The sequence below is a fragment of the Phyllostomus discolor genome, chromosome 4 (assembly GCF_004126475.2).
Source record: "Phyllostomus discolor isolate MPI-MPIP mPhyDis1 chromosome 4, mPhyDis1.pri.v3, whole genome shotgun sequence".
In the NCBI taxonomy this organism is placed as follows: Eukaryota; Metazoa; Chordata; class Mammalia; order Chiroptera; family Phyllostomidae; genus Phyllostomus; species Phyllostomus discolor.
In genome coordinates, this window is record NC_040906.2 from 203,753,301 (window position 1) to 203,780,906 (window position 27,606).

Below are 27,606 nucleotides of genomic sequence, written 5' to 3' on the forward strand. Positions count from 1 at the left end.
GCGGTTCCAACCACGGCTCACAGAAAACAGAAAAAGAAGGTGAGCAAACACAGCCGCCTCTTCTCCCCGTGTCGCCCCGCCAGCCGCTCGCGTCGCTGTCGGCTGAGCACCGCATTCCCTGCATCTGCTCAACAACGCAAGTGGCGCGGCTAAGTCACCGGTGAGGCTGCTGCACAACCAAACGATCAGACGCTGATGGCGTGCACTGATGGCCCCGGTCTCCCTCCGGCCTCTGTACTCCGCTTTAGCTCGGACTGTCCCAGTCTACGAACGTCTGTTATCCCCAAAGTGGTCAACGTAAGATTGACATGACCCAGCACTCCACGCCTAGCGTGTACCCGAGAGAATGGAAAACATACATCCACGCCAAAACAGGCACATGAATGTTCAGAGCAGCAAGAGAGCCGAAAAACTGGGAAGAACCTAAGCGCCCGTCACCTGACGCCCACATGGATAAGCGGGGCCTGGCCCTGCGACGGAGCGTGGCTGGGACGGGACGAGGGAGGAGGCACTGATGCGTGCCCCAGTGCGGGTGGGCCGCGAGAACGCTGTGCTGAGAGGAGGGGGCCAGGCACAGGCAGGCACGTATCGCACGGCTCCCTTCCCACGGAATGTCCGAGGCTGGCAAACCCACAGAGAGCAAGTGGACTGGTGTCTGCCAGGGCTCGGGGGCAGCGTGGTGAGGGGTGACTGCTGATGGCTCTGGGGTTACTTGGGGGATGACAGGAAGTTCTGAAATTAGAACGTGGTGATTATTGCACAAGTCTGTAAGTATACTAAAAAAAATCAATGAACTCTAAAATGTGAATTTTATGGTAGGAGAATTATATCTCAATAATGCTGTTGTTTAAAAAAAAGTTATCAACACAATTTCCTATTCTCACATGCTGGAAGTCAGATGAGCAAGAAAAAAAGGTGTATTTTATTCGCCTACAGAGAATCTGAGAATCTTGATACTAAGTATTGCTAATATATGTAATGGTTTAGAGTAGTTTCATTTCACACTGATCAGTTATAGATTAGCTACTTTATCTGGGAAAAATTAAAAGTATAGGTAGTTAAACTCTGGAAAGACTATAAGCTGGATTTTTTTTAAAATTTGTTCTAAAAAAATTGTTCTCAGCAATAAGAAAATAAAAACTTACGAGGAGCCGACCCGCGGATGCCAGCAGGTCTAACAAAGCTGACACGTTGGACAGAGGTTTGTGCTCACATGCTTGTAAAAACTACAGCGCACGGAAACCCAGAACGAAAACACAGTCTTTTACGTTCTAGCTCACTCTCCTCTCCATGCTGCGCTTCCTCCCAATGGCACTGCCCTGTAGGCTGACGAGCACGCTCCCTGCAGGGGGCCACCAGGGCTCGTCTAGCGTGAGTCGGAGGCACTCACAGGTGACAAAAGCCACCCTCTACCCAGAGCACCTTGCTCACCAGGGTCGACACTGCGGAACCCAAGCTGGCACACACGGGCTTCCCTGAAACCTGGCGAGTCCAGCCTGGCCCTCAGTTCTCCGGCCCACCAGCCCTGCGTCTGGGCTTTACAGAGGGTCCGCCTGCCCGCCGCGAGCTCCGGGCCGCACGGGTGCTGGGGTGACTGGTTTGCACGGTCGCTTAGAGAGAGAACAAGGACACCGAGTTTCCTGCACTGTGTTCACGGGAAAGTGGAGGACAGCGGTCAGTTCTCGAGGTCTTGGGCGAGACTTTCACGGATGAACTGCAAGGTGCGCTGGTACAAGAACGCGTCCTTCTTCTGTGGCTTGCAGATGTTCAGGTGGTTGACGTCCACGGGAATCAGCTCCCCGATGCCTAAGTCTGAAGAGAGCGGAAATGTCAGCAACAGTAACGTCTAAGGAGAGACTCCTCCCCATCAGCATCCACGGAGGCCAGGCGGGCGGCTCTAAGTGCCGACTTGGCTGTGACAGGGGACCCTTAAAGGAACTCGAAGGTTGACATTTGACTAATCATGCCAGAATGGGTTCTGAGCAGGGATAATGGTCATTTATGCTTTCCATAAATTCTTCACATGCCGTCTGGCCTCCGTCCTGGCCCAACAGCGAACGGAGCCTGAGCTGGACCGTCTCCAGACCTGTACACACCTGCAGGTTACTCTAAGCCATTCCACACATCTCGTTACCACCCCTTTCCCTAGAGTCAGTACTATAACCTTGACAATGAGCTCCCCGTCCTGATAAAGAACTGGGAATGTCTCACAGGGGATCCGTTCCACCTACGACTGGTGCTCAGGATGCTCGGTGAGCCTCCCAGAGCCGCCTAGACGCGAGGCCGGCGGGAGGCAGGCGTCCCGGGGACGCGGAAGGAGGCACGGACATTTGTGACTAGGCCGTGTCACCACAACAGCTGCTCCATGGTATTCCCCAGTGCCTCTGCTACCTTGCTTTGTCTCTCAGCTTCTGAAGTCCTTTTTCTTTTTTTTTTTTTTGCTGCTTTTTAGACACCCAGCAGCTGTCCCTTGATCTCTTCAAGCCTTCAACCAAGAGTTACTTCAAGAGTAACACGGCATACTACTTGGAGGTAACTGTCTTTAGGTTTCACTGGACTCTTCGGTGGTTTTCGTTTTATTTAGATACTACGTAATGAACTTAGGACAAAACTTGTTACGCATACCAAAGAACCGCCTGGCAAGTGCCCTGTTTTCACACCGTCCCTGGCTGCTCCTGGAACAGCCCTAACCCAGGCTCGGAGGGGATCGGATGAGGGTCTAACATGCACACTGAGCTGTTCCGGGGAGTGCCAGGTCGGGCTTACCCCCCGCGCCCAGGGAAACGGAGGCGGCTGTAAAGACAGCGCAGATCCGGGCCCCGCTCCCGAAGAGCCTGCGTGCAGTACAGGGCGCTGCGGTGGCGGGCACCATCCACCCCCAGCCTCAGGGCCGTGGAGAGACTGTGCCAAGGCCTGGTCCCTTCAGCTGATCTGTGCCAAGGTCTCTGCACGCTCTCGGCCCGGCTGGTAGAGGGCTTGGCATGCTTAATGCGACAGAGCTCACGGATGATGGCTAATACAGAGCTGGCCAATTAACCTTTGCCATCAGATCAATTAAACGAAGGGAGGAGAGGGGTGATACCATGGTAATGTGTCTGCAGAGAAATTTTAATCTATGGCTGAAAAGAATAATAGAATTAGAATCTACATCTTCCTAAAACTGAGAAGCTGAACATGAAAGTGGTTGCTTGTAACCAAATGCTAGGTGCCGCCCCCCGCGGCCGGCGGCGGAGGCGTACCTGCCGACTCCGCGGGCACCACCTGCAGCTGGATCATGCTGCCGATGGAGGTGGGCAGCGTTTCCACAAAATTCAGCACCTGGAAGTTCTTGTCCTTGGCAAACCTCAGGAAGTCGTCCTGAAGCACTTTCAGTGCAGGGGAGTCTGTGAAGAAAGGATCGAGAACAAGACTGTGACACTCTCTGTCTGTCCAACTCACAACAAAACATACTAACCTTCCAGGTATAGAGAGAAAATTAGGTTCTAATTTGAGAAGCTGGCTCATGTAATTTATCCCCTTCAAAGAAGCCCCTAAGACGACAGTCGAGGGCTCAAACCCACGCAGAAGGCAGCATCAGGGGGCGGGGCTTCCCACATCACTGGCTGGGCCGGCAGGGAGCAGTCCGCAGGCGGTCTGGCGTGTGGGGCTCCGGTCCCCCAGTGTGGTGTGCTGGCCGGGCCGGCACGCCCACCCACCCTAAAGCACAGCCTGTCCACAATCACAGGGTGCCCAGCCCTTCCTGTCCCTCGGCCTCAGCTGGCACAGGGCCACCAGGAAGCACCGGACAGAGAGGGCAGCCGGAAAGCTAACAGAGACGGACCCGAGGGGCAAACAGAAAACAAACCTGGGCAGTGGAGAGACACAGAAGGACTTAAAAAAAATCCACCAATTTGGGTATCTTTAGGATGATTTCAAAGGACAAGAGATTAAAGAACAAGAAAGAGCTTATGGAAAATAAAATTTGACTGCAAAAATTAAGATTCAACAAAAGGTTTCCAACAGAAGACAGTGAAGTAACTCTCCATAAAGGTGAGAAAAAAATATGAATAAAATGACTTCTGGCATATTAAGGCTCAAGCCAAGGGCTCCAAATTCTGATCAAAAGGTATGCCAGAAAAAAAGAAAATGCATATAAATTAAAACAAATAATGGTTAACATGGCAAAAGTCTTCAAAGCTTATGCATACTTTAACAGTCGATTTTCCAAACTCATGGAAAAAAGCTATTAATTGGTCATTTGAAATTATACTTACAGCAAAACAATATATAACTTTTTAAATTTTAAATATTTAACACAGTATCGAAACTGTTCTACTTGAGCAAATAACGGCTGAAGACGAAAAGGGAAGGTCTCGGAGAAAAACCAAGGGTAACATGGCGGGGGAAGCATTACCCTTGCTGAGCTCCTTGACCTCCAGGGACGGGAAGAGCAGGTAGCGCACGTTCACGGAGTACTCCGCCAGGTGGGAGCCGTGGTGCGGCACGCTGTAGAAGATGATCCCGCGGGTGTTGTCTACAACGGGGCTCGTCTCCGGCTTCTGGGAGGCCTCCAGCAGCATCTTTTTGACGAGAAGCCCTGGCCACGGAGAAGGAAGAAGAACAGCACGTGAGCTTCCCTCCGCTGTTCCTGAAACCCAAAAGGGACAAACCAGAAACACAGGACCAGAGCTGCCGTCTCTAAGGAGTTTAAGCGATGATTCTCTGTAGTCCAGTAAACGGGGCCTTAGAACGTCAGCCCTGGGTGGCTGTCCTGATCCCTTGGATCGAATCTTCCCCACGGACAGGCGGCCTTCTAGACCCCCCTTGTGAGGCGGGCACCTGTCACAGGCTGCCACCGTCCCACAGGAGGCGTGCCCAGACCGCTAGTGGGGTGTCTGCCAGAGACGCGAAAACGCAGCCAGCCGCCAGTCTCCCCCCTGGCCCCCTGCCCCCCTCCCCACAGCAGCCCACTGATGATGGCCTCTCCCTTAGGACAGCACTAACATCCCCAAAACACAGTCCCATAAAGCCCACCCTCCGTGCAAAACAAAGCTTCCGTGGGAAAATGCACCCGGCAGGGCACCTCCGTCTCCCCCCACCAGGCCTGGAGACAGTGGTGAAACGGAGGTCACACAGATGGTGACAGTGCAACTCCGAGGACACCAAAGGCGACATCTGCTTTCCTCTCAGCAGGACGCCAGGCCTCAGTGGCCGTCCTGAGCGTTTCACAGACAAACCAGGCAGTGGCAGTGGCAGTGGGCTGGGAGAGGGCTGGGAGGAGCAGGCGTCCCTTAGCCAGCAGGCGCTGGGAGCCACGGAGCAGACGGCGGCAGGGCTGAGGGCCGCGGGCACACAGGGGCCCGGGCTGTGCGCACTCGAGCACCACTGGGCTCCAGACGGTTGGGGTGCAGGGAAGAAGGGGAGCCCTGGGACCAGCCGGGAGTCGTTACAAGACAGGTCTGCAAAAGCCAGGGGCTGCGTCTGATGTTTGCTCGTTATCACCACATGAAAGCCTTAAGTTGTCAAACTCACATCCCTTTTCTGTGGTTTGTTACTAGTTGTCCCCGTCTAGAAACAGAAATAGCACGGAAGGAGAGTAGCAATTCAAAAACTCCTAGCCACGGCCAAAAGGATTCATCTGGGGGCACAAGGGTCACTCTAAGTAGGACAGGCGCAGGGAGTTAGGTCAGCCTCAACGGCTGGCCAGCCCCTCACAACGTGCACTTTGCGGAGACGAGACAGACTCACCTCCCATGCTGTGGGACACCCAGATCATCGGCCTGTCCCCGACACCGGCAGCTCTGAGCTTCCTAAGAAGTTCTTTGCTCCTGAACGCAATGGACTTTCTGAGCAAAACAAAAACAGGCGTGACGGGAGGCTGCTGACGTCCCACAAAGTTTGCTACCCCATTTTTAAAGCAAGAGCTCGTGTTTACGGGCCGATGCTACGTGCTGCATCTGGAGCCAGGAACACCCCCCTCTCTCTCTGCTCGATTTCTGCAGCTGGTCGCTCCGTTCTAGCTCAGCCGCACTCGCCCCAGTGGGGGCACCTCGGCACCAGACAAGCCGCTCATTTACTGAACAGGCACCGTCGGAGCATCTGCCACGGGGCTGGTGATTTTTACAGGTCAAAGGCAAATCTCACCCCAACTGCCCCCACCACTTGGGACACGTGCCCTTTCCCCTTACGTGGCCCGACACCAAGGCCTTGCCTCTGTTGTGATTCACCTACATGAAGGCATCTGGCATTGCTGCTGAGTCACTGCTTGTATCAATATTTATGCTGAAAACATAACACTGGTTTGGTGCTTAGAAATACCAGAAGGCTATTACAATCAGAGAATTCAAAGTAAGGAATTTTCAAAAGGGAACTGCAAAACTATCTGGTCCAGTAGTTTCAAACTATTTACCTGTGGAATCCTTTCTTCCATATAAGGCTCGTCACAGTTCCTTGGGGTGACCCAGGGAAGGAGCCCCGAGGTCTGGTCTGCTGGCCCTCGCACCCTCCCTCCGGCCCCTAGGCCGGGCCCTTCAGAGCCCCCACCGGTTCAGGCCGGCGCCCTCCGCTTGCAGACCAAGTTCCCGGGAAGTGAAGTGACCCGTCTGGGACCTCCCGTGAGTCAGAGGTGGAAGTGGCTGCTATCGTCTGGGCCCTGGGCCCGGGAGTCCAGTGTCCCTCCTGTACATACAGTTGCACCGTGACATGCATGTGACCTGAGGGGCCTGTGTGCCTCAGCATCGTCTCCTTTGCTTCCTTCAGCCACGATGACTGAACACAAAGCCAGACGGGCCACGGTTGGTTACTTCCAGGACTGAAGGGACTTCGTCAGAGGGTCCCTGGCCCTCACTACTGGAGTAGTTCTAAGCGAGCCGCGCTAGGTGCCCACCATCTGCACTCCGTCTAAGCCTCATTTCACTAACTTACTTGCAGAAGAAAGAGAAGGAGGCTAGGAAATCCTGTCTGTGACGCCCAGGTCCCCTCCGCCCCAGAGGACCGGCGTGTGGCCCGGGCCCCTGCCCTTCCCGAGCTGCCCCCCGCCCCCATTACCTCTCCATCGGGCACCGCGCTCGCCAGTCGCTGAGGCTGGTGTCGTACTCCACGGAGATAATCCGGAGAGCGGGGCAGTCCTCTGCCAACCACGACTGTGAGAAATACAAGGTACAGAGGGACGCATGAACCTCACTGCCCAGTGACTTCCTGCTCGTCGAAACTCTGACCAAAGGCCCCGTGCAACGTTGGTGACGAAAGAGCACCCTGGAGCCAGGTGTAAAGGTGACTGGAGAAACAACTCCAGCGTCTTGTCTCTCCACATCTCCGGTCACCAGGTGGTGTCAACAGTGACAGCACAAGGCCAACGCAGGTGTCAAGAGAACGTCCCCAGTTGAATCATCAGTGGCCTAGAGCAAGGCCTGTTTCTGAGTCCAGATCAGACTGGCTTTCTGGAAGCATCCACAGAAAACTACGATCTCAGAACAGTGCTGCCTGACAGCTAAAGGGTTTGCCCTGAGAACTCAGAGATTCAAGGGCAAGTCCCCACCCCTGTTCTCTGTGGCCCTGGGCTCTGTCACCGTCCTCACGCCTCGGTCTCGTACTCGAGCACACATGGTGCCTGGTGCCTCGTGCGTCCCCAGGAAGGGGGGCGAGCAGCAGCAGGGCAGGCCCTGGACGCTGTGTCTGTGTATGTAGCACGCCGGTTCCCACCGAGCGAGCGTTAGACCAATTCCACTCGGCGAATGCACCTCAGGGTCAGGGCTCTTCGGGAGCAGTGAGGTCCGAGAAACCCAAGTAGAAGTGTTTCCTCAAGGTCTTTCTATTTTTAAAGTATTAAAATCGTAGAACTAGCCAACTATCATGAATGACATACATTATCATCTTTTAAATGGAGATAAAGGATGACTGGCCCTCCCCGAGTCTGTCTTACTGGAATATTCTGAGTCATGGGTCGCACCCCAAGTTACACAACGCGGGGAGACGAGCCCAGCTGCTCCTGTGACCCCCCGCAAGTGCCCCCACGGGGAGGAGAGCGGCAGGGAAACGCCCCGGGGGACAGAACGGCGGGTCCCGAGGCCCCGTGGCCCACGAGCGTCAGCCGTGTCCTTACCTTGGGCCAGCACGTCATGTACCTGCTGCTCTCGTCCTCCGAGACCTTGTCCGAGAGAACCTCGCTGCTGTCCTGCTGGCGCCACGTTTTGAATGCTGCTCCCATAAGGCCGTGAACAAAAAGGACATCTGCTTTAATGGCTGACTACCAGGGAAAGAGTTTTAAAAAGAAGCAGAACACACACATTATTGTTTTGGCAAGAATCTCCGTAGCACTCTCTGTGGATGGCGCTTAGCAGGTTTACATGACTTAAAGTAAAAATTAAGGCAAGCTTGGGAGCGGAGGTCTGCTGCGGGACCCTCCAAGGAATTTCGGCAGAGACACGCACGGAGCGCGCTCACTGCTCTGCAAAGACGGAGGCGGGTCCAGCCTGGCGGACCAACCAGAACCCACCGCCCCGGGTTTACCGACCAGTGAGGTGACAGATGTCAGATGACCCTCCGAAGAATTCCATGAGAATGTCCCAAGAATCAGTAAAAGTATTTTTTAAAATAAAAAGACTATGCTAGTGTCATTTCAAAGTCAGCGTGCACAAAAGAGTTTTTTAAAAAATTATCAAGGGTGATGTTTATCAGAAAACAGAGCAAATGACACTTTCAAGTAACAGGCTTCAGATAGGACATTTAAAAAATACGTAGGTAGTATATTGCTTGCATCTGCTTACAGGGCACACACAATTACACGACACACAAATACCGTAGTATTTTATCTACACATTGGAATTAAGTAGGTGATTTTTCAAATTAAAAAAGTTTTTGCTGTTTTTTGAGGTAATAAAGTGCCTGACAGAAATCCAAGAAAAATGTAACTTTTCCACTGTGGTCCTTTCTGCAGTTACGGTCTCAGCAGTGACGCAGCTGGACACGGTGACCGGAAGTGACCCCGAGGAGGAGCAGGAGTCACGTTCATCACCACTTACCCCTTCCGGCCCCTGCTTTCCCACCCGGCCTGCGCTCGCCCCAGTCCCCGCAGGTCCGGGCCTAGGCCGGTTCAGGTGCTCGCACTAAGTCGTAACGTGCTGTCTCCTTCCCACCCAGACTGGCCTCTACCGTCCCAACCAGACACTAAACCTACGTGGGAAATGCTGGGAAACAGAACTGCGCACACGAAGTTTAAGTGCGACACGTTGTAGAAGGTGACCGCAACCTTCCTGAACGTAAGCCCTGGTGTAAGATAGCCCGATGCCTCAGCCGCTTCCATACTGTGGTGCCAGCCTGCCTGCCGTTCCCCGGAGGTGACTGTGGATAAACCGTTTCAGGGAATAAGGTGTGTGACCCGTCCATAAGGAATCTGACTTCTCAGAACCACTCAGAAGTAAGCTCAAACGCGAAGCCTGCCAGGCACGCACCCCCACGGGGACGGGGGCTCTCCCCACCTTGTGCGGCACTGGGGGGTGGAGCACGTACACGCCGTCCTGGTACTTCTCCCGCACGGTGTCCCGGTCCAGGTTCGCCAGCGTCCGGGCGGCGTGCGAGGCCGCCATGACGTGCGGGGACTTCACGGCCTCCGCCAGGAGGGAGACCCAGCCTGGGGGAGAGGAGCGCACCTCCTCAGTCCCGCCTCTATCCGCCTCGGCGGCTCCGAGCGGTCTCGGGCGGCTGGAGGGGATGGCCGAGGGGCGACCCTCAGCGTCGGCCCGCGCGGGCAAGCTCCACCGCCCCGCCTGCGTTCTTCCCGAGGCCCTCGGGGTCCCCGCCACAACGCCGTGGGGTCCCCGCCAGGTCCCACTCCTGCGTCTCCGAGCAGGTAGGAGGGGTTCCAAAGGCATTTTCTTTATTTAGAAAATCTAACAGAAGTTGCAAATACTTGAGATGAGGTCATAAACAGTAAGAAAAAATCATATTTTACTTTTAGCAAGAATGATGAAACTCAGTGAGTCAATACCAGGTACTTCATCCTGATGGGCAGTCATATTCGCAGCCTTTGACGTGTGTGGGGGAGTTATTTTTTATAATAATGACTCACTTAATAGATACAAATCTTGTAAAACTTGGGATTCAAGGAGGGAAATTTTTTAAAGAGAGACAGAGCAGTACAATTTCATTTATTTTGTATGGTTTGGGTTTCTGCAACAATGTCTTACTTTATGCATGTGAGTGTGTTTGGAAGTGGCAGGGTGCATTTACACACCCCAACAGGGGCCGGGGAAGAGGCACCCAACAGTGTTAGAAGGGACCTGGGACTGGAGAGGGCCCTACAAAAAGGTGGGCTTATTTATTTATTTATTATTTTAAAAGACTTTATTTATTTATTTTAGAAAGGGAAGGGAGGGAGAAAGAAGAGAGAGAGAGAGAAACATCAATGTGCAGTTGCTGGGGGCCGTGGCCTGCAACCCAGGCATGTGCCCTGACTGGGAATCGAACCTGCGATGCTTTGGTTCACAGAAAAAGGTGAGTTTATTGTCACCTGTGTTCTCTGAGGTATAATTATATAATGCACCCATGTGCATTATTTATATGATCTGAAATAAAACAGCATGTGGGCCTTGAGATCAGGAGACCTGGGCTCGCATTTCTGCCTCCTCCCGACCTGCGGTGGGACCCTGGCCGAGTCCTTGGGCTCCTCTGCGCCGGAAGGAGATTCTGAAAACAGCCGTCCACGTGGGCCGCACCTCTGAGCAGGCCCCACGGGCCCCCCGGAGAGCAGCTGTGCCCCACACCCTCCCTCCGCCCGCTCGTTGGGGCCCACGCGTGCGGTTGCCGCGACGACGGAAGGCCAGTGTTGACAGCCCGAAGGAAGCTTCAGACCCCGGTAACTCCTTTAACATTAATGTTCACATCTGTACTATCAGAAAACCCCTCTTTAGAATCTGTTAGAGGGTGCTTTATAATAACAAGAATGGTTTAAAATTCTACCTATAGAGACATACAAGTATACTGTTGGTATGTGCAAAAATGTGACCTGATTTTTAACAGGGTCACGAGACTCCGAGAGATGAGAGGAAGCAGGGCACAGGCCATCTCTGTGTCACCGTGTTTGCTCAATGTCTGAGAGGCTTCTTCACCTCTTACACAGTGTCAGCTCTCCCTGGGAAAGCTGTGTCTTCCTTTAATACTTAGTGTTTTAGCCCTGGCGGGCGTAGCTCAGTGGATTGAGCGCGGGGCTGGGAACCAAAGTGTCCCAGGTTCGATTCCCAGCCAGGGTACATTCCTGGGTTGCAAGTCAGACGCCCAGCAACCGCACATTGATGTTTCTCTCTCTCTCTATCTCCCTCCCTTCCCTCTCTAAAAATAAATAAATAAAATAAAAAAAAAAAAATACTTAGTGTTTTTAAATCATGTAACCTCTTAATACCTGTTAACTGTGAAAACAAACCAAAGAAAATGGCACTCAACAAGGGAAGCGCCAACTGAGCACGCCCGCCGTTCCCCACTCCATGCACAGCAGCATGTAACTGAACTGAGAAGGAAGGGTAAAAGCGGTGTGTACATTTCCACCGGAAGTGTCTGCAGCCCGGCCAGGCAGCCGTGCCGGTGAGAGCGCCGTCCCCACACGCGGGACTGTGGGTTCAGTCCGGGTCCGGGCGCGTGTAGGAATCAACCAGTGATGCGTGAATACACGCAACAACAAGTCAGGGTTCTCTCTCTCCCTCTCACCTCTCGCTGCCCCACTAAAATCAGTAAGTTAAAAAAACTTTTAAAGAAGCTACAAAAATAGGAACAAATAAAACTTAAAGAAAAGGGGGCCAGAATATGGTGACAGAAGATAAGCTGACGTCAGGTGGTGGACACAGAACACAGTACACAGACCGTGTGTCACAGAAACGCATACCTGAAGCCAAATGACCCTACTGACCAATGTCAGCCCACTAAACTGAACTTTAAAAAACATGGTAAGTGTTCCTTTATAGAGTTTGCTGATCCCTCTTCTGCTGACCAAAAGACACTCTTAAATGTGAGTTCATAATTTACGTAACTGTGAATTTACATAAATTCCTATGTAAAAATAAGAGCAAATGGATATGCAGCTGACCCTTGAACAATGAGGGGACTGGGGCACGGACCCTCGCCTGCCCCACGCAGCCAAACCCGTGTGTAACTGTAGACGCCTCAACACCGAAGCTGTCCCTCAGTATCTGCAGGGGACTCGGTGCCAGGACCCCTGCAGATGCCGACACCCAGGATGCTCAAGTCCCCTGTAAAGACCAGTGCATACAGCCAGCGCTCTGCATCCGTGGACCCCCAGCGGTGATCTGGAACAGTCCAGGTATGTACTGAAAAACACCCGTGTGTAAGTGAACCTGCGCACTTCAAACCCGTGTTGTTGAAGGGTCAGCGACACGTGTGCAGGGGTGTGTATGTGATGTGTGTGTTATTCGTATGTCTCACCTACCTTTGTCTACTGAAAAGGCACAGAATAAAGACACCCCAGGAGCCGTAAGCACACAGAGTACCCAGATCTGGGTCTCTGGTAATCATTTGTATCGAAGATATACACATTTAGATGGTCACCAGCAAACACTGCTCTCCTGTGACTACCCACACGCTGCTTATCTTAGGCGTGGATTAGCCACACATGGAAAGCAATTCCTCGCTAGAACGGCGTGCTCTAAGCAAAGCCCTCAGTCTGCTGCAGAGTTAACGCGTCACGATGGACGGAGGCGGGGACACAGAGGCCTGGGTCCCGAACACTGAGCGCGTGGCGCTGTTACCTGAGCGCACTATGGTCGGGTGGAGGCGCTCGTTCAGAGCCATGTTGCCGACGACCCGCAGGATGTTCCTCTGCACGCTGGGGGAGTCCTTGTGCAGGCGGTACAGCCTCTGGAGCAGCTGCAAGCCTCCGAAGGCTTCGATTTTGTCGCAGTGTGTGGGTATCTGGCACAGCAAACCAATGAACACTCACTCAGTGTTGCATAAACTCACTCCCAGGTGCCACGGCACGCTGACGGGCAGCCAGGTGGCAGAGTCCCCGAGAGACCCACCACCCAGCCTCGCCGCTCAGCTTACTTAATACACAAACCCCGTCTGCGTGGGAAGTGCCGCAGAATCACTGAAAAAAATGAGTCATCTCCCCAGGACGCCTGGAATGTTTCTTCTTCAAGTCACTCTGTTTGGCATTGGGTTGGATATACCTTGACAGTGTCATTATTACAGAACTGTTTCAATTTCTAGTGACACTCTGGTTGGCTCAGAATGGTCCTACCCTTGAGGAGCCTGCGCCCTGATAACAGGACCCCGTCCAAGCGGCGGGTCGCACAGAGATAAGCAACATCTGCCCCACGCAAACTCACGGCTACTGGGGCTGGCCTGAACTTGGAAGTCAGAAAATTTTTTAAAAGGGGAAGATCAAGAAAAAAGAGAAAAGGATATGAATTTTCAGTGGCTAAAAGAGGTAAAAGAAAGCCGAAGGAAATGTGTACGCTAAGGTAAGGTGACAAAATCGACCAAGTCATTATGTCTGCCAAGGTCACTGGCGTGGCCTTGCCTTTTCCAATCACTAGTTTTACTCACTGTCCCATCACTAGTGACACCATGTCACTCACATATGTGCAACTATTACCACTCTCTACATTGTCATTAAATGTCGTCACATTTTATATGCATTTGAAAGTATGCCTTCTAGACATCGAGTGAGGTCCGTCGTGACCGGAGAGGCTTCCGGAACTCCGCGCACTGTGGTTTGCTGCGGATGCACCGACTGCTTCAGAAACCGGGCGCAGACCGCCAAAACTCGAGCTAGTCGTCCTGCATCCCCTTCTGCAGCCCAGCACTAACTCTGCTCTGTCCCTGACTCCCAATTCCACAGGCGGGACCGGACGTGACCAGAAAGCTCCGTGCTTCTGAGCCGACTCCAGTGGTCCCCAAAATTAAACGGGAGAGTTTGGAATGTCCAGGAGGACGTTTCTCTCACCACGTGGGAACCTCCCGCAGCGGCCTCACTGGGGACGTCTGGTACAAATGCCAGTTCCCAGGCCCCACACCGCACCTGAACGTGCCAGTGGCTACAGGTGAGCAGGAAGTGTGCGCTTCCTTTGTGGTTAACATGCTTCCTGAGTGGTTCTATGCACCAATGTCTGAACACCACACAGTCTGTGACTTTTTTCTTTTTGTGATCACAATAGAAAAGTTGCCATAATACCAAGAAATCTGAAAATCACTGGTATGTGCTATGGTTAAAATTTGGTCATTCAAATATTTTCTGCCGTGACACATCTTTGACAGATGCTTTCATGCAAATTAACTACCTGATAACATGGCTCGTAAAAGTGATCTGAGAAAGGTCGAGGACAGCATAACTCAAAGATAAATGCTCTGCTTTCTTCGTGTGCAATTAAGATCACGTCCATTTTTAGAAAAATTCGTGAGATGAAATCCATGTATTGGTGCTAAATCATTTTTTATCAATTGGAACAATCAAATGGGGGGGGGAGCAGAAATTGAAAAACAACCCAAAAGCTTCTTTTGTACTAAATGAGGATGATTTCCCTGGAATGAACGTGCATATGCATAACTTTGTGGTTAAAAATAAAACACACTGGAAAGTGTAAGTTACCTCAGAATGTCTTACTAAAGCTTCTAAACAGAACATCTCCACTGTCGCTGAAGGAACTTCTCCAAAGCTCTCGGCGTAAGGAAGTCCGTTTCCTCCAAAACACCATAAGCCACCCTGGAAGTGAGACGATTAAAACTTTTACTTAAATACAAAATGACTAAGCCCTGGCTGGCGTGGATCAGTGGACTGAGTGCCAACAGGTTGCTGGTTCGATTCCCAGTCAGGGCACATGCCTGGGTTGCATGCAAGGTCACTGGCTGGGGGCATGTGAGAGGCAACTGATCAATGTTCTCTCGCACATCGATGTTTCTCTCCCTCTCTTTTTCCCTCCCTTCCCTCTCTCTAGAAAGTAAATAAAATCTTTTTTTGTTTAATAATTCTTTTTTAAAAGATTTATTTATTTTTAGAGAGGGAAGGGAGGGAGAAAGAGAGAAACATCAATGTGCGGTTGCTGGGAGCCGTGGCCTGCAGGGAATCGAACCTGTGACACTTTGGTTCCCAGACCTCACTCAATCCACTGAGCTACGCCTGCCAGGGCTAAAATCTTTTTTAAATGACTAATATTTTTTGTTGGACAAAAAAAAATGCACTAAACAGTATTATAAAGGACTAATACATAGGAGTCTAAATATTATGGGAACTTCAATCATGCAAACTGTGGCTTACTAGGGTAGGAAACATGGAATTATCCCTAGAAGAGAATGATCTCTGAGTGCTTCTCAATTCTTTCCCCCTCTGTACCTGAAAGTACGAAGTACTAATACACAATTCCTTATATGTAAGAAGCCGGGGTTAATCATAATGTTCCAGGAACAGGTTATGCTAGCCGAGTCTACTTAAAGTCTATTAATCGAGATGATAAAAAAGGGAAAAGCATTATTGAAAAAAATTAAAGGCAATAATGACAGAGGTCGTGCAGGTTTTAATCCTTCCCAAACTGAAATTCAAGTCTATGTGGAAGAAAAGAAGAAAAAGGAAAATTTTATGAAACAGAACAGTGAGGAATAGTCCTAAAAGATATTGAAAACAGGTGAGAATAAAGTTGGGCAAGAACATTTCAACCCTTACCACAGATTAGGGGCCAATGTCACTAATCTGCTGATTTCCTACAAATCAGTGAGAAAAATACCAACCAGGCTATGGAAAATGAGCAACCGTCATAAAAGAAAGTCTTCAGGAAAAGAGATACAGCGCCTCTGGAAGACATGAAATGATGCCCGGCACCGTTCACAGTGAGGGGCACGGAGGGCAGAGCTGCACCAAGAAAGGACGTTCATCCACCGTCTCCCTGTCACCCCGAGCACCTGGCCCCAGGCGGGCACACTCCGGGAGCCGGTTACTCGGTCCCTGCGGCCTGGCACAGCACCCTGGAGAGCGTGGGCACCGGGAAACATTTACGGGGTGAACAGGCGAGCTGACCTTCTGTGCCCCAGGCTCTGACTGCTCTCGCTCGCCAATGACGTAAAGTACCGGATGCACTCATCCAGGTCCGTCTGGGGTAAGGACGCCAGCAGGCACCTGAGCTCTTCCTCGATGGAGGAATCCTGAAATAAAAGGAAAAGAAATTCTTTACAATGAAGCTCAACAACTGAGTGCAACAAAAAGTACAGAAAGAATCTAAGCCAAAAAAAGCAAACAAACAACAAAAACCCCCCACAGAAATGAATTAGTGCTTTTTAGTCTCAAAAACAGTCCCCAACCCAGATAAACAGAGGACTGCTTAACTTTGAATTCTATACTTTCGTGTCTGCTACCTCGATCTGAAAGACTCGTTGCGAAGCACAACTCGACATTTTTGCCTCATCAGCTGCTTCACAGCTTGATTCAAAATGAAAGTTACTATCTGATTTTCCCTAATAACTTACATCCAGTCTATCTGGTTTTCTATTTTTCAAAAACTGACAGCAACTTTTCAGATTTTCTAGTCTAGGAAAGGTACTCCAGAAGCATGCTCAAGTGTCTGTATTACCGATTAAAAACTGGCATCTCAGTGCATTAACACATTAATAACTGCACAGCGGTTCTCCAGCCGTGTCCTGGACCTCAGGAGACATTTAGCATGATCTGGAAACACTGTGGTTGTCACGATTTGCGATTGCTACTGCACTCTAATGAAAGGAGGCCAGGAATGCTGTTAAACACCCTACAATGCACAGGACAGCCTCCAACAAAAATATTATTTGAGCCCTGGCTGGCATAGCTCAGTGGATGGAGCGCAGGCTGCGGACCAAAGTGTCGCAGGTTCAATTCCCAGTCAGGGCACATGCCTGGGTTGCAGGCCATGACCCCCAGCAACCACACATTGATGTTTCTCTCTCTCTTTCTCCCTCCCTTCCCTCTCTAAAAAATAAAATAAGATAAAATCTTAAAAATGTATTATTTGGCCAAAAATGTCAGTAGTGTTGAAGTTGAAAAAAACTCACCTAAAAACCACCTTCCATCAAGAGACCAATTCATGTATGCTGATGTGCTGTGAAGCTACCCTCTGGGGCCAGAGGCCCCTCGTGCCGAAAACAGAAAATGACACGAGAGGAACCGCATCCCTGAGGGGTCAAGGACCCTGTGTGTGAAAACTACAATCTCCACTGACCTCATTCACCTGCTCGTGAAAAGCAGCCAACGAACTGCCTTCTGAGTGTCTGTTCTGCACCCACGGACTATGTATCAACCCTTTGCTCACTCACTGGGTTATCCACTCACTTCTTTCAAAGACGGCAGAGGGGGCGGAGGCAGGAAGAAGCGCAGGTCACTCTGTCTGCTCCGCGCCAAGCCGATGAGCGTCCTGGGGTCGCAGGCCTGAGCGACTGTCCGGTACTGGTAATCTGCGGCGGCGAGAGTCTGCCGTCAGCGGCCCGCGGCCTTAGAGTGTTCCAGGCATCATGCGGACAGACTGCGCGAAAGCAGTCTGCTTTTTCTATCGCACATTTGTGTCCCCAAGTGCTTCCCAAAACCGCAGCGTCAGCCAGCTGCGTGCGCAGCATTTCCACACCTGATCTCTCAATTCCCCTCACCACGCATCCCGGTATCTGGGTCCGCCAGGGTCTGACATTTTTGAAAAGAGGAACCTCAGATGTGAACATTGACAGGTCAGGACCAATTTAACTTCTCTTTAAAAATGATTCTAGCGTTCGAAAGCTGTCTCGATCGCTCCCCCCAAGCCCGACCCACCGCCAACCCTGGACTGCATCACGGTCGCAGGGGGGGGGGGGGGGGGGGGGGGCACGTTCCCTGGTAGCGGAGAGGCCCTCGTTCCCTCCCGCCCACAGACAGGCCGAGCCCCAGGCCCGCCGCTCCACTCCCGCCCACTGCCGCAGAGTGCGTGTCGGTGCCCCCAGGCCCGCACGCTGAAACCCGCCCCCAGGGTGCTGGCATTCGGAGGAACGGCCTTTGGGATTCGGTCACGATGGGATTAGTGCCTTCCAAAAGACCCCAAGAACTGCCCTGGCCCTTCCGGCAGGTGAGGAACAAAGAAAAGGTGGCCGGCTCTGAACCAGGACGCGGTCCCACCAGACACCAACTCCACTGGCCCCCGATCTAGGACTTCCGGCCTCCGGGACTGTAAGAAAGACATTTCTGTTGTTTGTAAGCCCCCCAGTCTATGATGCTTTGTTACAGTGGCCCAAAGGGCCTAGGAAATGTATCAGAACAAATTCCACCCCTGCAGCAGACACTGTGTCTAACAGGGGCAGTCCGCAACCCGGGGAGCGCTTCAAGGCCAAGTGGGGAACTTTCGAAATGCACACGCAGGGCCCCAGCCCTGATTCTTCTGATACGTAGTCCAAATTGGAGTCCCAGAAGGCAGATGTTTGAAAAAGATTTTTATTCTAAGTTTGCCTGAACATGAAATAAGCTTATATTTACTTTATAAAGTGTAATTACAGCCACCAATCAACAACTAGTTAACTTATGTGGAGGCAGAGATCTTATTGAGACTTACTTTCTTTGATAATTTTTTGTTTACTCATTTTATGACACGAAGCTACTCACAAAGTGTACCTTAGTCTCTGTACTAGAATTAGAGCAGATTTGAGCTGTAGACTCATGTATTTTTACTGCAAAACTTGTGAGTTTTAAACAGAAGTATTTTAAATACCCCTTAAAATGACATATACACACAATTAGGTACACTTTGGATTATTAGTATCAGAGCCAACTGTCAAGTAAAAGCAAATATAATTGTGGCAGCCAGCAATTAAAATATTTTATTACCTATGAACCAAAAGAGAAAGTAAACACAGCATCACGCCATAACTATCAGAGTCGAGAGTTTCCGGGATCGAACAGAACTCTGTCTCGTACAAAGTCACACAGACCAACCAGCCTCAGCCCGGAGGTGGTTCTCATCCAGCATGTCTGCTTACCAGGCCAGGGGTTTCACCGGAGTTTCCTTTTTAATTTCTGGAAATACTTTCAGTATATGTTTAAACTGCCTGAATTATTTTCCTTCCTGGAAACCCCATTGCCGCCTCGTTTCTCTGAGAAACGGAGAGCTGGCTGCCGGGGTGCCATGCGCTCAGGGTCATTACCATGCCAGTGGTGGGCCTCCGACATCTCCTGCACAGCCTGCCATCGGGCGGCCGGGTCGTCCGACTGGCTCCTCCGCAGCAGCAGCCACGAGGCGCACTCGTGGTCCTCCACGTCCACGGTGCTGAAAGGGTCTTCGCCAAGAGAAAGAAAAAGACTTATGGAAGAACTGAAAGAATGATACATTAATACCCATATGCCTACCACAGCTAGATTCAATAACTGTTATTTTGCCGTATTTGTTCACTCTATATGCATGTCTGTGTATTTTTTCCTACACTATGTGAAAGGAAGGTGCAGACATGTGGGTTTTACCCTTCCACAGTTCACACCGACTCTCCTAAAAATAAGCCTGCATCCTCCCACGTACAATCCCAGTGCCTGCCCTGGCCGGCAGGTTCAAGACCCAGTCAGGGCATGGGCCTGAGTCCCCAGCTGGGGACAAGTGAGAGGCAACCTATAGGTACATCTGTGTTTCTCTCCCTCTCTTTCTCCCTCCCTTCCTCTCTCTAAAAATAAAATATTTTTTAAAAGTCACAATGCCATTGTAACAGCAGAGAACACTAACAGAGATTCTCCAAAATCATCGAAAATCCAGTCTAACTCCACATTCAAATTCCTTCAGTTGTCCCCAAAAATGTATTTAGAGTTGTTTTATAAAACCAGGGTTCAAGTCTTTTTAGTCTCTCTTAATTCTAGAAAGGCTTCCCACCTTTTCACTTTCATGATTTCAACTTTTTAAGGAGATCTGGTCAGCTCTTTTATGGCTACTCCACACCGCAGGGCTGCTGGTTGTGAAATCTACATTTTTTTTAAAGATTTATTTATTTATTTTTAGAGAGGGAAGAGAAGGAAAGAGAGAGAGAAACATCAATGTGCGGTTGCTGGGGGTCATGGCCTGCAACCCAGGCATGTACCCTGACTGGGAATCTAACCTGCGACATTTTGGTTTGCAGCCCGTGCTCAATCCACTGAGCTACACCAGCCAGGGCTGAAATCTACATTTTTGATGCAATATTCTCATTATAAGACAGCATGGAAGAGATTCCCCAACAGATTTTAAATTCTGAAGAGGGTATACTTAGTCTTAATGCTTATTTACAAATATCTAACAATATATCCTCAAAGATGGGAGGAAAAAAATGTCCCAGGAGTCAAGCCTTAAAGTTAAATACAGCCCAAAAGAATCATGTTACCCAGTGTTTCGCCGCAATAAGAAACGTCAGCACGTGCGACGGAAACATGCCTTGGGTGCACCACCGGATTTGACTTCCGGAATACTGAGCAGGCCCCCCCATGACGTGTTTGGTACTCACCAGCAAACGGGCCCCGTAGTATCTTGGCGGAGGTCGTCAGTACTTTCCTTACTGCTTTGTGAAGCTCTTTTCTTGCCTGGTAGGTGAGTCCTAAAGTGATCACAAAGTTAAATGACACTAAACTGTACTCGGCATGCCAAGCTCCAACACTTCAAAGAGAAATATAAACTCAAATCCGTGATGTTTCAAAAAGAAAACATAAAATAGCGTATTTCTGTTTCTGTCGTCGCTGTCAAAGCAGCTGAAATCATCATGGAGCACAGCGCTCTAAACCCCAAGACAAGACTGCTCTCCAAGTCGGGGAAGGGCCAAGAACAAGAACTAACACACCAACACTAACAAAAACCCTCATGTACATCACAGTATTAACTGCTTTCAGGAAAATTTCCCCTAAAAATAGTCACTTTCAAACTAAAATCTGGAGCTATCCAGCTGGGATTGAGCTTCACTCCACAGGTGAATTACATAACATAAAAAACTGGAATCGAAACAGCACACCATAAAAGCATGCTGAAATACAGGAAGGTGAGGTAACACGACACACATGAACCGTGTCGACGGGGAGCAGTGCCCCCCCCCACCCCACGCAGGGATCACGATGCACCTGCAGGCGAGGTCACTGCGGCTGACGACGCAGGCACCCACAGCTGTGACTCACCCCCACACCCACCCCTTGATGAAGAGATACTCCCCTGCGCTCGCCTTTCCTGTCCGCCCAGCCGTGGTCTGACTGCTAACTGCGTTTCCATGCGACCCAACCGCGGCGAGGAGGGCTGTCCTGACTGGTAGAGCCAGGTTTCCTGGTCTTTGTGGCAGAGCTTTCCCTCTGCAGTCGTCTGTGTTCATACTTATAAACCCATCCCCCCCGTCTGGTGTCCGTAGTGAACAAACCCCCTAAATCAGAAGTATCCCTGAGCTAAGTGACAAAGTCAGGTTTTTGTGTTCGCCAAACTGAGGGCCAGCCTCTGGGCCGCCGGTCCCCGCTGAGGTGCGGGGCTGCAAGTTCAGGCCGAAACAGCCGGCTGGCTTTCACTGCCCCTGGTTCCCGGAGAGCCGCAAACCTGCGTTGGATGTGGAAGTCAGAAACCTGGTCTTCAGTGAGCTCTCCAAGACCTTGGTTCTCCCAGGCAGGGGTTTGGGGTTCTCAGAGCTAACGGGGTGAATGTTTTCAATACTGTGTTTTAAATACTCATTTTACAATTAAAGAACTAGCTCCCATTTTTCACAGTGATGAGATAACTTTATCATCAACTTACCATAATTCTCCCTTTTATCCAAAGACACTGTGGGCACGTATATGTATGACTTCATCTTTTCTCTTTCTACCACTTGAGAGTCTAACGTCAAAGACTTCTTCAGGGCCAGAACTTCGTATGTGAGAAATAAAGAGCCTCTTAAAAAGAAACAAAAAATTCATCAAAAATAGATGATATAAATGCAACACAAGAGTTCCTCTTTCATTAAGCTTTAAATAGTTAACTGTTCTTTTTTAATTGAGAAACATTTATGTACAGTAATGTACATATACCACGTATTACACATACATAAGAAAAACGTATGTATAAAGGTACACACACATTTCAGTTAACAATAATAACAGCCACATTACCATATCCAGGCAGAAAACCCACCAAACAGAACGTTAACAGTAAGTACCCAGAAGCCCCCACTGTGTCCCTTCCTGACCCTGACCCACTCTCTCATCTCTACAGCTAATCATCATTATGACTTTTATTATAGTAATACTGCTTTTCTTTATACTGGGTTGCCCAAAAGTCCGTTCTGTTTTTTTTCCATACGCCGGCTCTAGTACTGAGCACTTAGTTGTCTTTGACTTCATTCGAAACAATTTTGTAAGACTGTACTGTGACAGCTGTCATACCAGCGTGCATTTTTAAGAAACATCAAAATCGGTGAATTTTTGTATAGCCACTTTAATATTGATGATATTAAGGAAATACGAAAATCAGCAGCATTTTTGGCATATTATGCTTTATCATTTCAAGGAAGGTAAAAATGCAGCTGAACACAAAAAAAGATTTGTGCCATGTGTGGAGAAGGTGCTGTGACGGACCAAACATGTCGCAAGTGTAGACCAGTTGAAGCTGATAGTGATCAAATCAAGATCTTAATTGAGAATGATCAACATTATACCCCATGGGAGACAGCCGTCATACTCAAAATATCCAAGTCAATAAAGTTATTGGTGAAAGTGAAAAGTGTGTTTTTTATTTCATGGAAAAAACTAAACGGGCTTTTTGGCCATCCCAGCAGTTCACCATGTGCACACGCGCCCGTAACCAACACTCGGTCTGCCTGCGAACTTCACAGGAGTGGGTCGCACTGAGTGTGTCCCTTGTTCAGCCCTCTGTCTGTGAGGTTCACCCACGCCGTTGCGTGGATGAAGCTCACCGCACTTACACTTCCGAGAGGCTGTGAGTCATCCACTGCACGGACACCCCACAACTTCCTTGTCCACCCTACCACACACGGGTATTTAGGGGGTTTCTGTCTGAGTCCCTGACAAACGTACTGTTACCACACGTCACACCCCCTGACACTGCACACGCGTGTCTATGTTCCTCTAGGGCACGTATCTACAAGCAGAATTACAGACTTTCTCACAGCATATACATTGTTCAACTTTACTGGATAATGCCAAATTGTTTGTTTGTTTTTGTTTTGTTTTTTCAAAAAGAGGAGTCAATTTGGGCTCCCGTCACTAGCATACTGAGTTGCTCCCCTCCTAATAGTTATACCTAAAGTCCATTTTAAATGTAACGTTCGGTGTTTGTCGCGTAACCCCAAATGTGGGGGTTGTTCCCCGAACCAGACTGACCTGCACACCCCCTCCGCCCAGACACAAGGCTGCCCTCCGTCTGCATTCAGAGCCTAGTGACGGCAGCCGTGCTAGCAACCCCGCTCCGCAGCATCCCCCCCGCCCCGCCCCGAAGCGGGAGCAGGTGCAGCAGAAAGGCCAGACGCTGGCCGGCACCGGGGGAACAGCCAGAAGGCTTGGGAGAACCCTCTTCTCTCTTGGGGACACCCCTGAGCAGCCAAGGCCAGCAAATGTGTTCAGCACTTTTACCCTGCCATCCATGAAAGACAAAATCTCTTTACTAAAAATGTGTGTGACTGATTCCCACGTGATTCCTGACTGTAACTGTGATACAGACAAAGAAATTCTTTATACAAAAGAGTACTTTTGCCTGGAATAAGTCACAGGGGAAAATCATCTAAATGTGTTTTGCCCAACCTTACAAATATCATGGAGAAACGCATGTATTCGGATAAAAAGCCAAGTGCGTCTCCTCTGTCGTTTTAGCACCTAAGAGTGGACTTCACAGTCGCGCCAGTGGAAGAGCACCCCCAGCAAAAACACTGGGGCAGCGGCAGACGTGCATCGAACACATCCGGGGTCCGGCAGAGGGAACGCCACCGAGTGTGGTCGGCACGGTACGCGAATGTCTCGCACGGGATGGACTGGCATTTGAACATTTCACCTAAAACGTCACGTGGTGTGCTTGCGCGTGATATTGTTATGCTACAGAAGTACATGCTTATGGTTTTGTAATAGAAGATTTTTATGTAATAAAAAAGGGGGCGTGTGCCGGAGCCTGTATCTATATCACACCCTCCTCCAAACACAAGGAAAGAAACAGAATGAAAATGCAATTTTCTGAAAGTCACTCCATTCACAGAGCAAGTGCCTGTGAAACAGCTCATGACGGGCGGTGTCATCTTTGGCATTTCCTCAGTCTCAGTTTCCTCCTATGAGAGCTTCGTGGTGATTCTTAAGATTTCCAAAAATTATTGTGACAACAGTGGATCTTTACCTTCTCCACCCACTTTAGAATCTGAGACAAGGTGTGATTTTAGGCGTGTGGAAGCTACTCAGGGAGTCCCTGCTCTGTCCCTGTCATTCACTGGGACCCAAGAGAAACCAAGACCTGGATGGCGAAGTAGCTGCAGCTTCCACCGAAGTGGCAGAACCAGTGATTAACCAGTGACGACTCCGCCCGATTCCAAAATCTGTGCCCTCCTCACTCCCCCATGCCACCTGCGAATCACTTCCACTGAGATTCCAATTAGCATTATAATGCAGTCAATTTCACCAGTGACACTTACCCTAGAATAAGTGATCCAGTAAACTTTATTATATTTCCTTCAAAAAGAAAAAAAAAAGTCAATGAGTCAATGTAATGAATTTCATTTTAAAAACGTGACTGGAAATAGCATGTTCAGATAAGAAGTTACTGATATTTCTCCATTAAAATAAGCAGTTGCTGTCACCACAAGGCTTGCTATCCCCAGACAGAAACGAATGAACCAGTAAGCACTGGGTACACAACAGAACCTGTGGGTGTTTCACACGCATTCTCCCCTCCGTCCACCCCCAGCCCAGCCTAGCAGCGGCCCCAGCACCCACCGCCCTCTGGACTGCCAGGCCCACAGAGCTTCCACTGAACACCACGTCCAGGGGCCGACTTCCCTTCTGACTCCGTTTAGTTCACAAACAAGAAAGGCCCAGGGACATCTCTCCCCACCGCCCAGATGTCACCTTTGTGTTTGGACTCAGGACTCATTTTGGTGGTGGCAAGACACCCCGCTTTGGCATGATTTATGATTCCTTGGATGACGAAAGAAAATGGACTCAAACATAAACTTGCAAGACATGCATGATCCACGTGAGAAGATCTCAAGAACAGAGTAAAAACACCCGGCGCACAGTAGGTGTTTAAAAGTAAACATCTGAAACTGAGAGATGATCTAGGCCAATCTTCTCATTTTACAAATGAACACTAGTGGTAAATACAGATTTACTAATAAAGACAGACCAGGGCTAGATGCTCAGCTACCTTGCTCACCACTGCATTCAATGTCATGAACCTCACATACACGCAGGGCACTGTGTTTGGCGGGGGACTCAATAAACAGCTGCTGAAGGAGAATGCGGTAACCCTTAAGTTGACCTCACAAGGATCAGCAGGAGTCTGAGAGGAAACTTAGGGGAGGGACAGGACTCCCGAGGAGGAGGAGTATGCACGGCTCTGGGCCTGCCAGTGTGGGACGGACTGTTAGCCCAGAAAAGACATAAACAAATCTGTTAGAAACTATCGTTTAACCAGCACTCACTGATATCTTTCCAGTACGTGTTGCTTTTTGGAGGAGGACTTGAGGTTCCCATTCTTCTACAACAGATGACACAGTAAGCAGCCAGGGACATTCTGTGCATTGAAGACAGTGATAAGAAATTTAGTTTAGCGTCTAATTAAAAACATATCTTTTACTCATAAGAACATGTCGAAATCACAGTGGACTGCCCACAGAATTAGGTTTTTCGAGACTAGGAAAAAATATTTTCATTAAAAGAAGTATTTCTCCCTTGATTTATTTCTAGGTAACTTTAGTTTGAGTACCATTATGAGCATGTGATTATTAAATTCCTAGTTAGTTATTGCCGGTGTAGAGAAGTTATATTTTTATTTGGAAATCTTCCTGAAGACCATTTTTCTTTTCCTTTTTCAGTTTATTGAGTAATCCTTCTCTTTCCCATTGATTTGTGATCATTCCTTTACCTTATAAATTTGTGTACGTATAGATACACATACATACAAACAAACATGTTTTCGTTTTGTTTCTGGCTGGCTGTTCTGTTCCACTGATCTGTCTCTTTCTGTACTCCTATCACCGTGATTTAAGTGCTACAGTTTTATATATTTTGACAGCATTAATCCTCTGTCTCAAACATTTTTGTAGCTACCTATGTCAGTTTACTCTTGCCGATCAATATCACAAGCATTTTGTCAGGGGTGCCGGTTCCTCTCCAGAGCCACCAAAGTCCTACATACAGTCCGGGGGCTCTGAAGGCCATTTCTGACACCACCTAACTAGCCAAAGCCGCTCCTCCCATCACTGTCACATCGCCACCTGAAACCTCCTTGTCAGCTGATTTCAGCGTCTCTCTCCCCGCACTACAATCAGTTACTTGTTTACCGTTGTAACCCCGGTGTCTAGACTAGCGTCCGGCACGTATCCCGTGCACAAAAACCTTTGTGGAACAAATGAATGGAGGTTTGAAATCAGGATGATTCGCTGCAACAGGAAGAAAAGCAGGCTTTGAAGTGAGGGTGAAAGATGAGAAGTAGCTCAGTTTCAGAGGACACTTTCACTGTAGCACAGGGCAGGCGTCAAGCCGGCTCCCGGAGCGCCCGAGCGCAGGGAGGCGCGAGGCGATGGAACTGCCGAGGTGGTCACGCAGAAGAAGGCTTGCAAGAAGGAAAGAATCCTTGGGCAGAACCGGGCAGATTAAAAGAGAGAGCGTACGCGCCCACAAAAAAAAAAAAATATATGGAAACCAGGGGGAGGGAAAAGATTTGAGGGATAGAAAAAAGGAAACGAGTGGAAAAGCTGGGTTCCTAAATCATATAAACCCACGAAGTAAAAAGCAGCGTGAGCTCAACCGAGAAGTACAATTTACCTAAGGAACGGAAAGCAAGAACCGCACCTCCACAGGTAAGAACAGAGAGCGCGAGCTCGGTTAGGATGCAGACCAAAATAAGGGGGAAGGAGTTCATTTTAGAATCACCTGGGGTCTCCCGGGGAAAATGTCCGTTACCGGGTTTACACGGCTATCAGCATTTAATCTATTCAACCTCCAGGAGCAGAGCTAGAAGCTGAGGTTTGGAAGGTTCCAGTTTGAATGGACACTGTTTCGTCCTCCTTGTTATCGTCATTCCGTCACTACAGCGCCCGGGTTGAGGGCACCCGGACGCGCTCCTGGGTCTCGGGGAGGCCCCAGAGAGGGGCGGTTAACCGGCATGGGTGGGCTGCCAGAGGCCCTCACACCCCGCGGAAGATCAGCGGGGCCATCGAGGCCGCCCGTCCGCGCGGGGGCGTCCCGGCCGCTCCCCCGCCAAGCCCCGTCGCCATTCGACCATCTCCCGGCTTTGCCGGGTTTCGCTGACGTCGTGGCCCTCCCCCACCAGCCCGGCCTGGGCTTCCTACCTGCCGGCACGTGGACTTGGCCTGCCCGCAGCGGCTCACAGACAACCGGGTCCCCAAGGCGACCACCTTTCTCTCTGCGGCGCCCCGCCCGCGCCCTGCACCCAGCGGCGGGCGGCACGTGACCCCGCCCCCCGCGCTCCCAGCCCCGCCCCTTGGGCCCGCCCTCGCCCCGCCTCTCACCCGCGA

General features: G+C 50.1%; 1 protein-coding gene across 1 annotated transcript; it reads right to left on the minus strand.

The window, feature by feature from the left end:
* Positions 1-905: 905 nt before the first annotated feature.
* Positions 906-27,559, minus strand: SERAC1 (serine active site containing 1). The gene is made up of 18 exons (XM_028510259.2): positions 27,421-27,559; positions 25,549-25,640; positions 24,541-24,577; positions 21,669-21,805; positions 20,413-20,502; positions 19,099-19,230; positions 17,273-17,394; positions 15,992-16,116; positions 15,706-15,709; positions 14,573-14,686; positions 12,732-12,894; positions 9,456-9,607; positions 8,081-8,224; positions 7,027-7,121; positions 5,728-5,825; positions 4,394-4,576; positions 3,240-3,383; positions 906-1,812 (listed from the first exon to the last, which is right to left on the minus strand). Exons 2-18 carry the CDS (start codon positions 25,637-25,639, stop codon positions 1,676-1,678), a joined length of 1,968 nt encoding a protein of 655 aa, XP_028366060.1. The 5' UTR covers position 25,640; positions 27,421-27,559; the 3' UTR covers positions 906-1,675.
* Between the last annotated feature and the right edge of the window lie 47 nt (positions 27,560-27,606).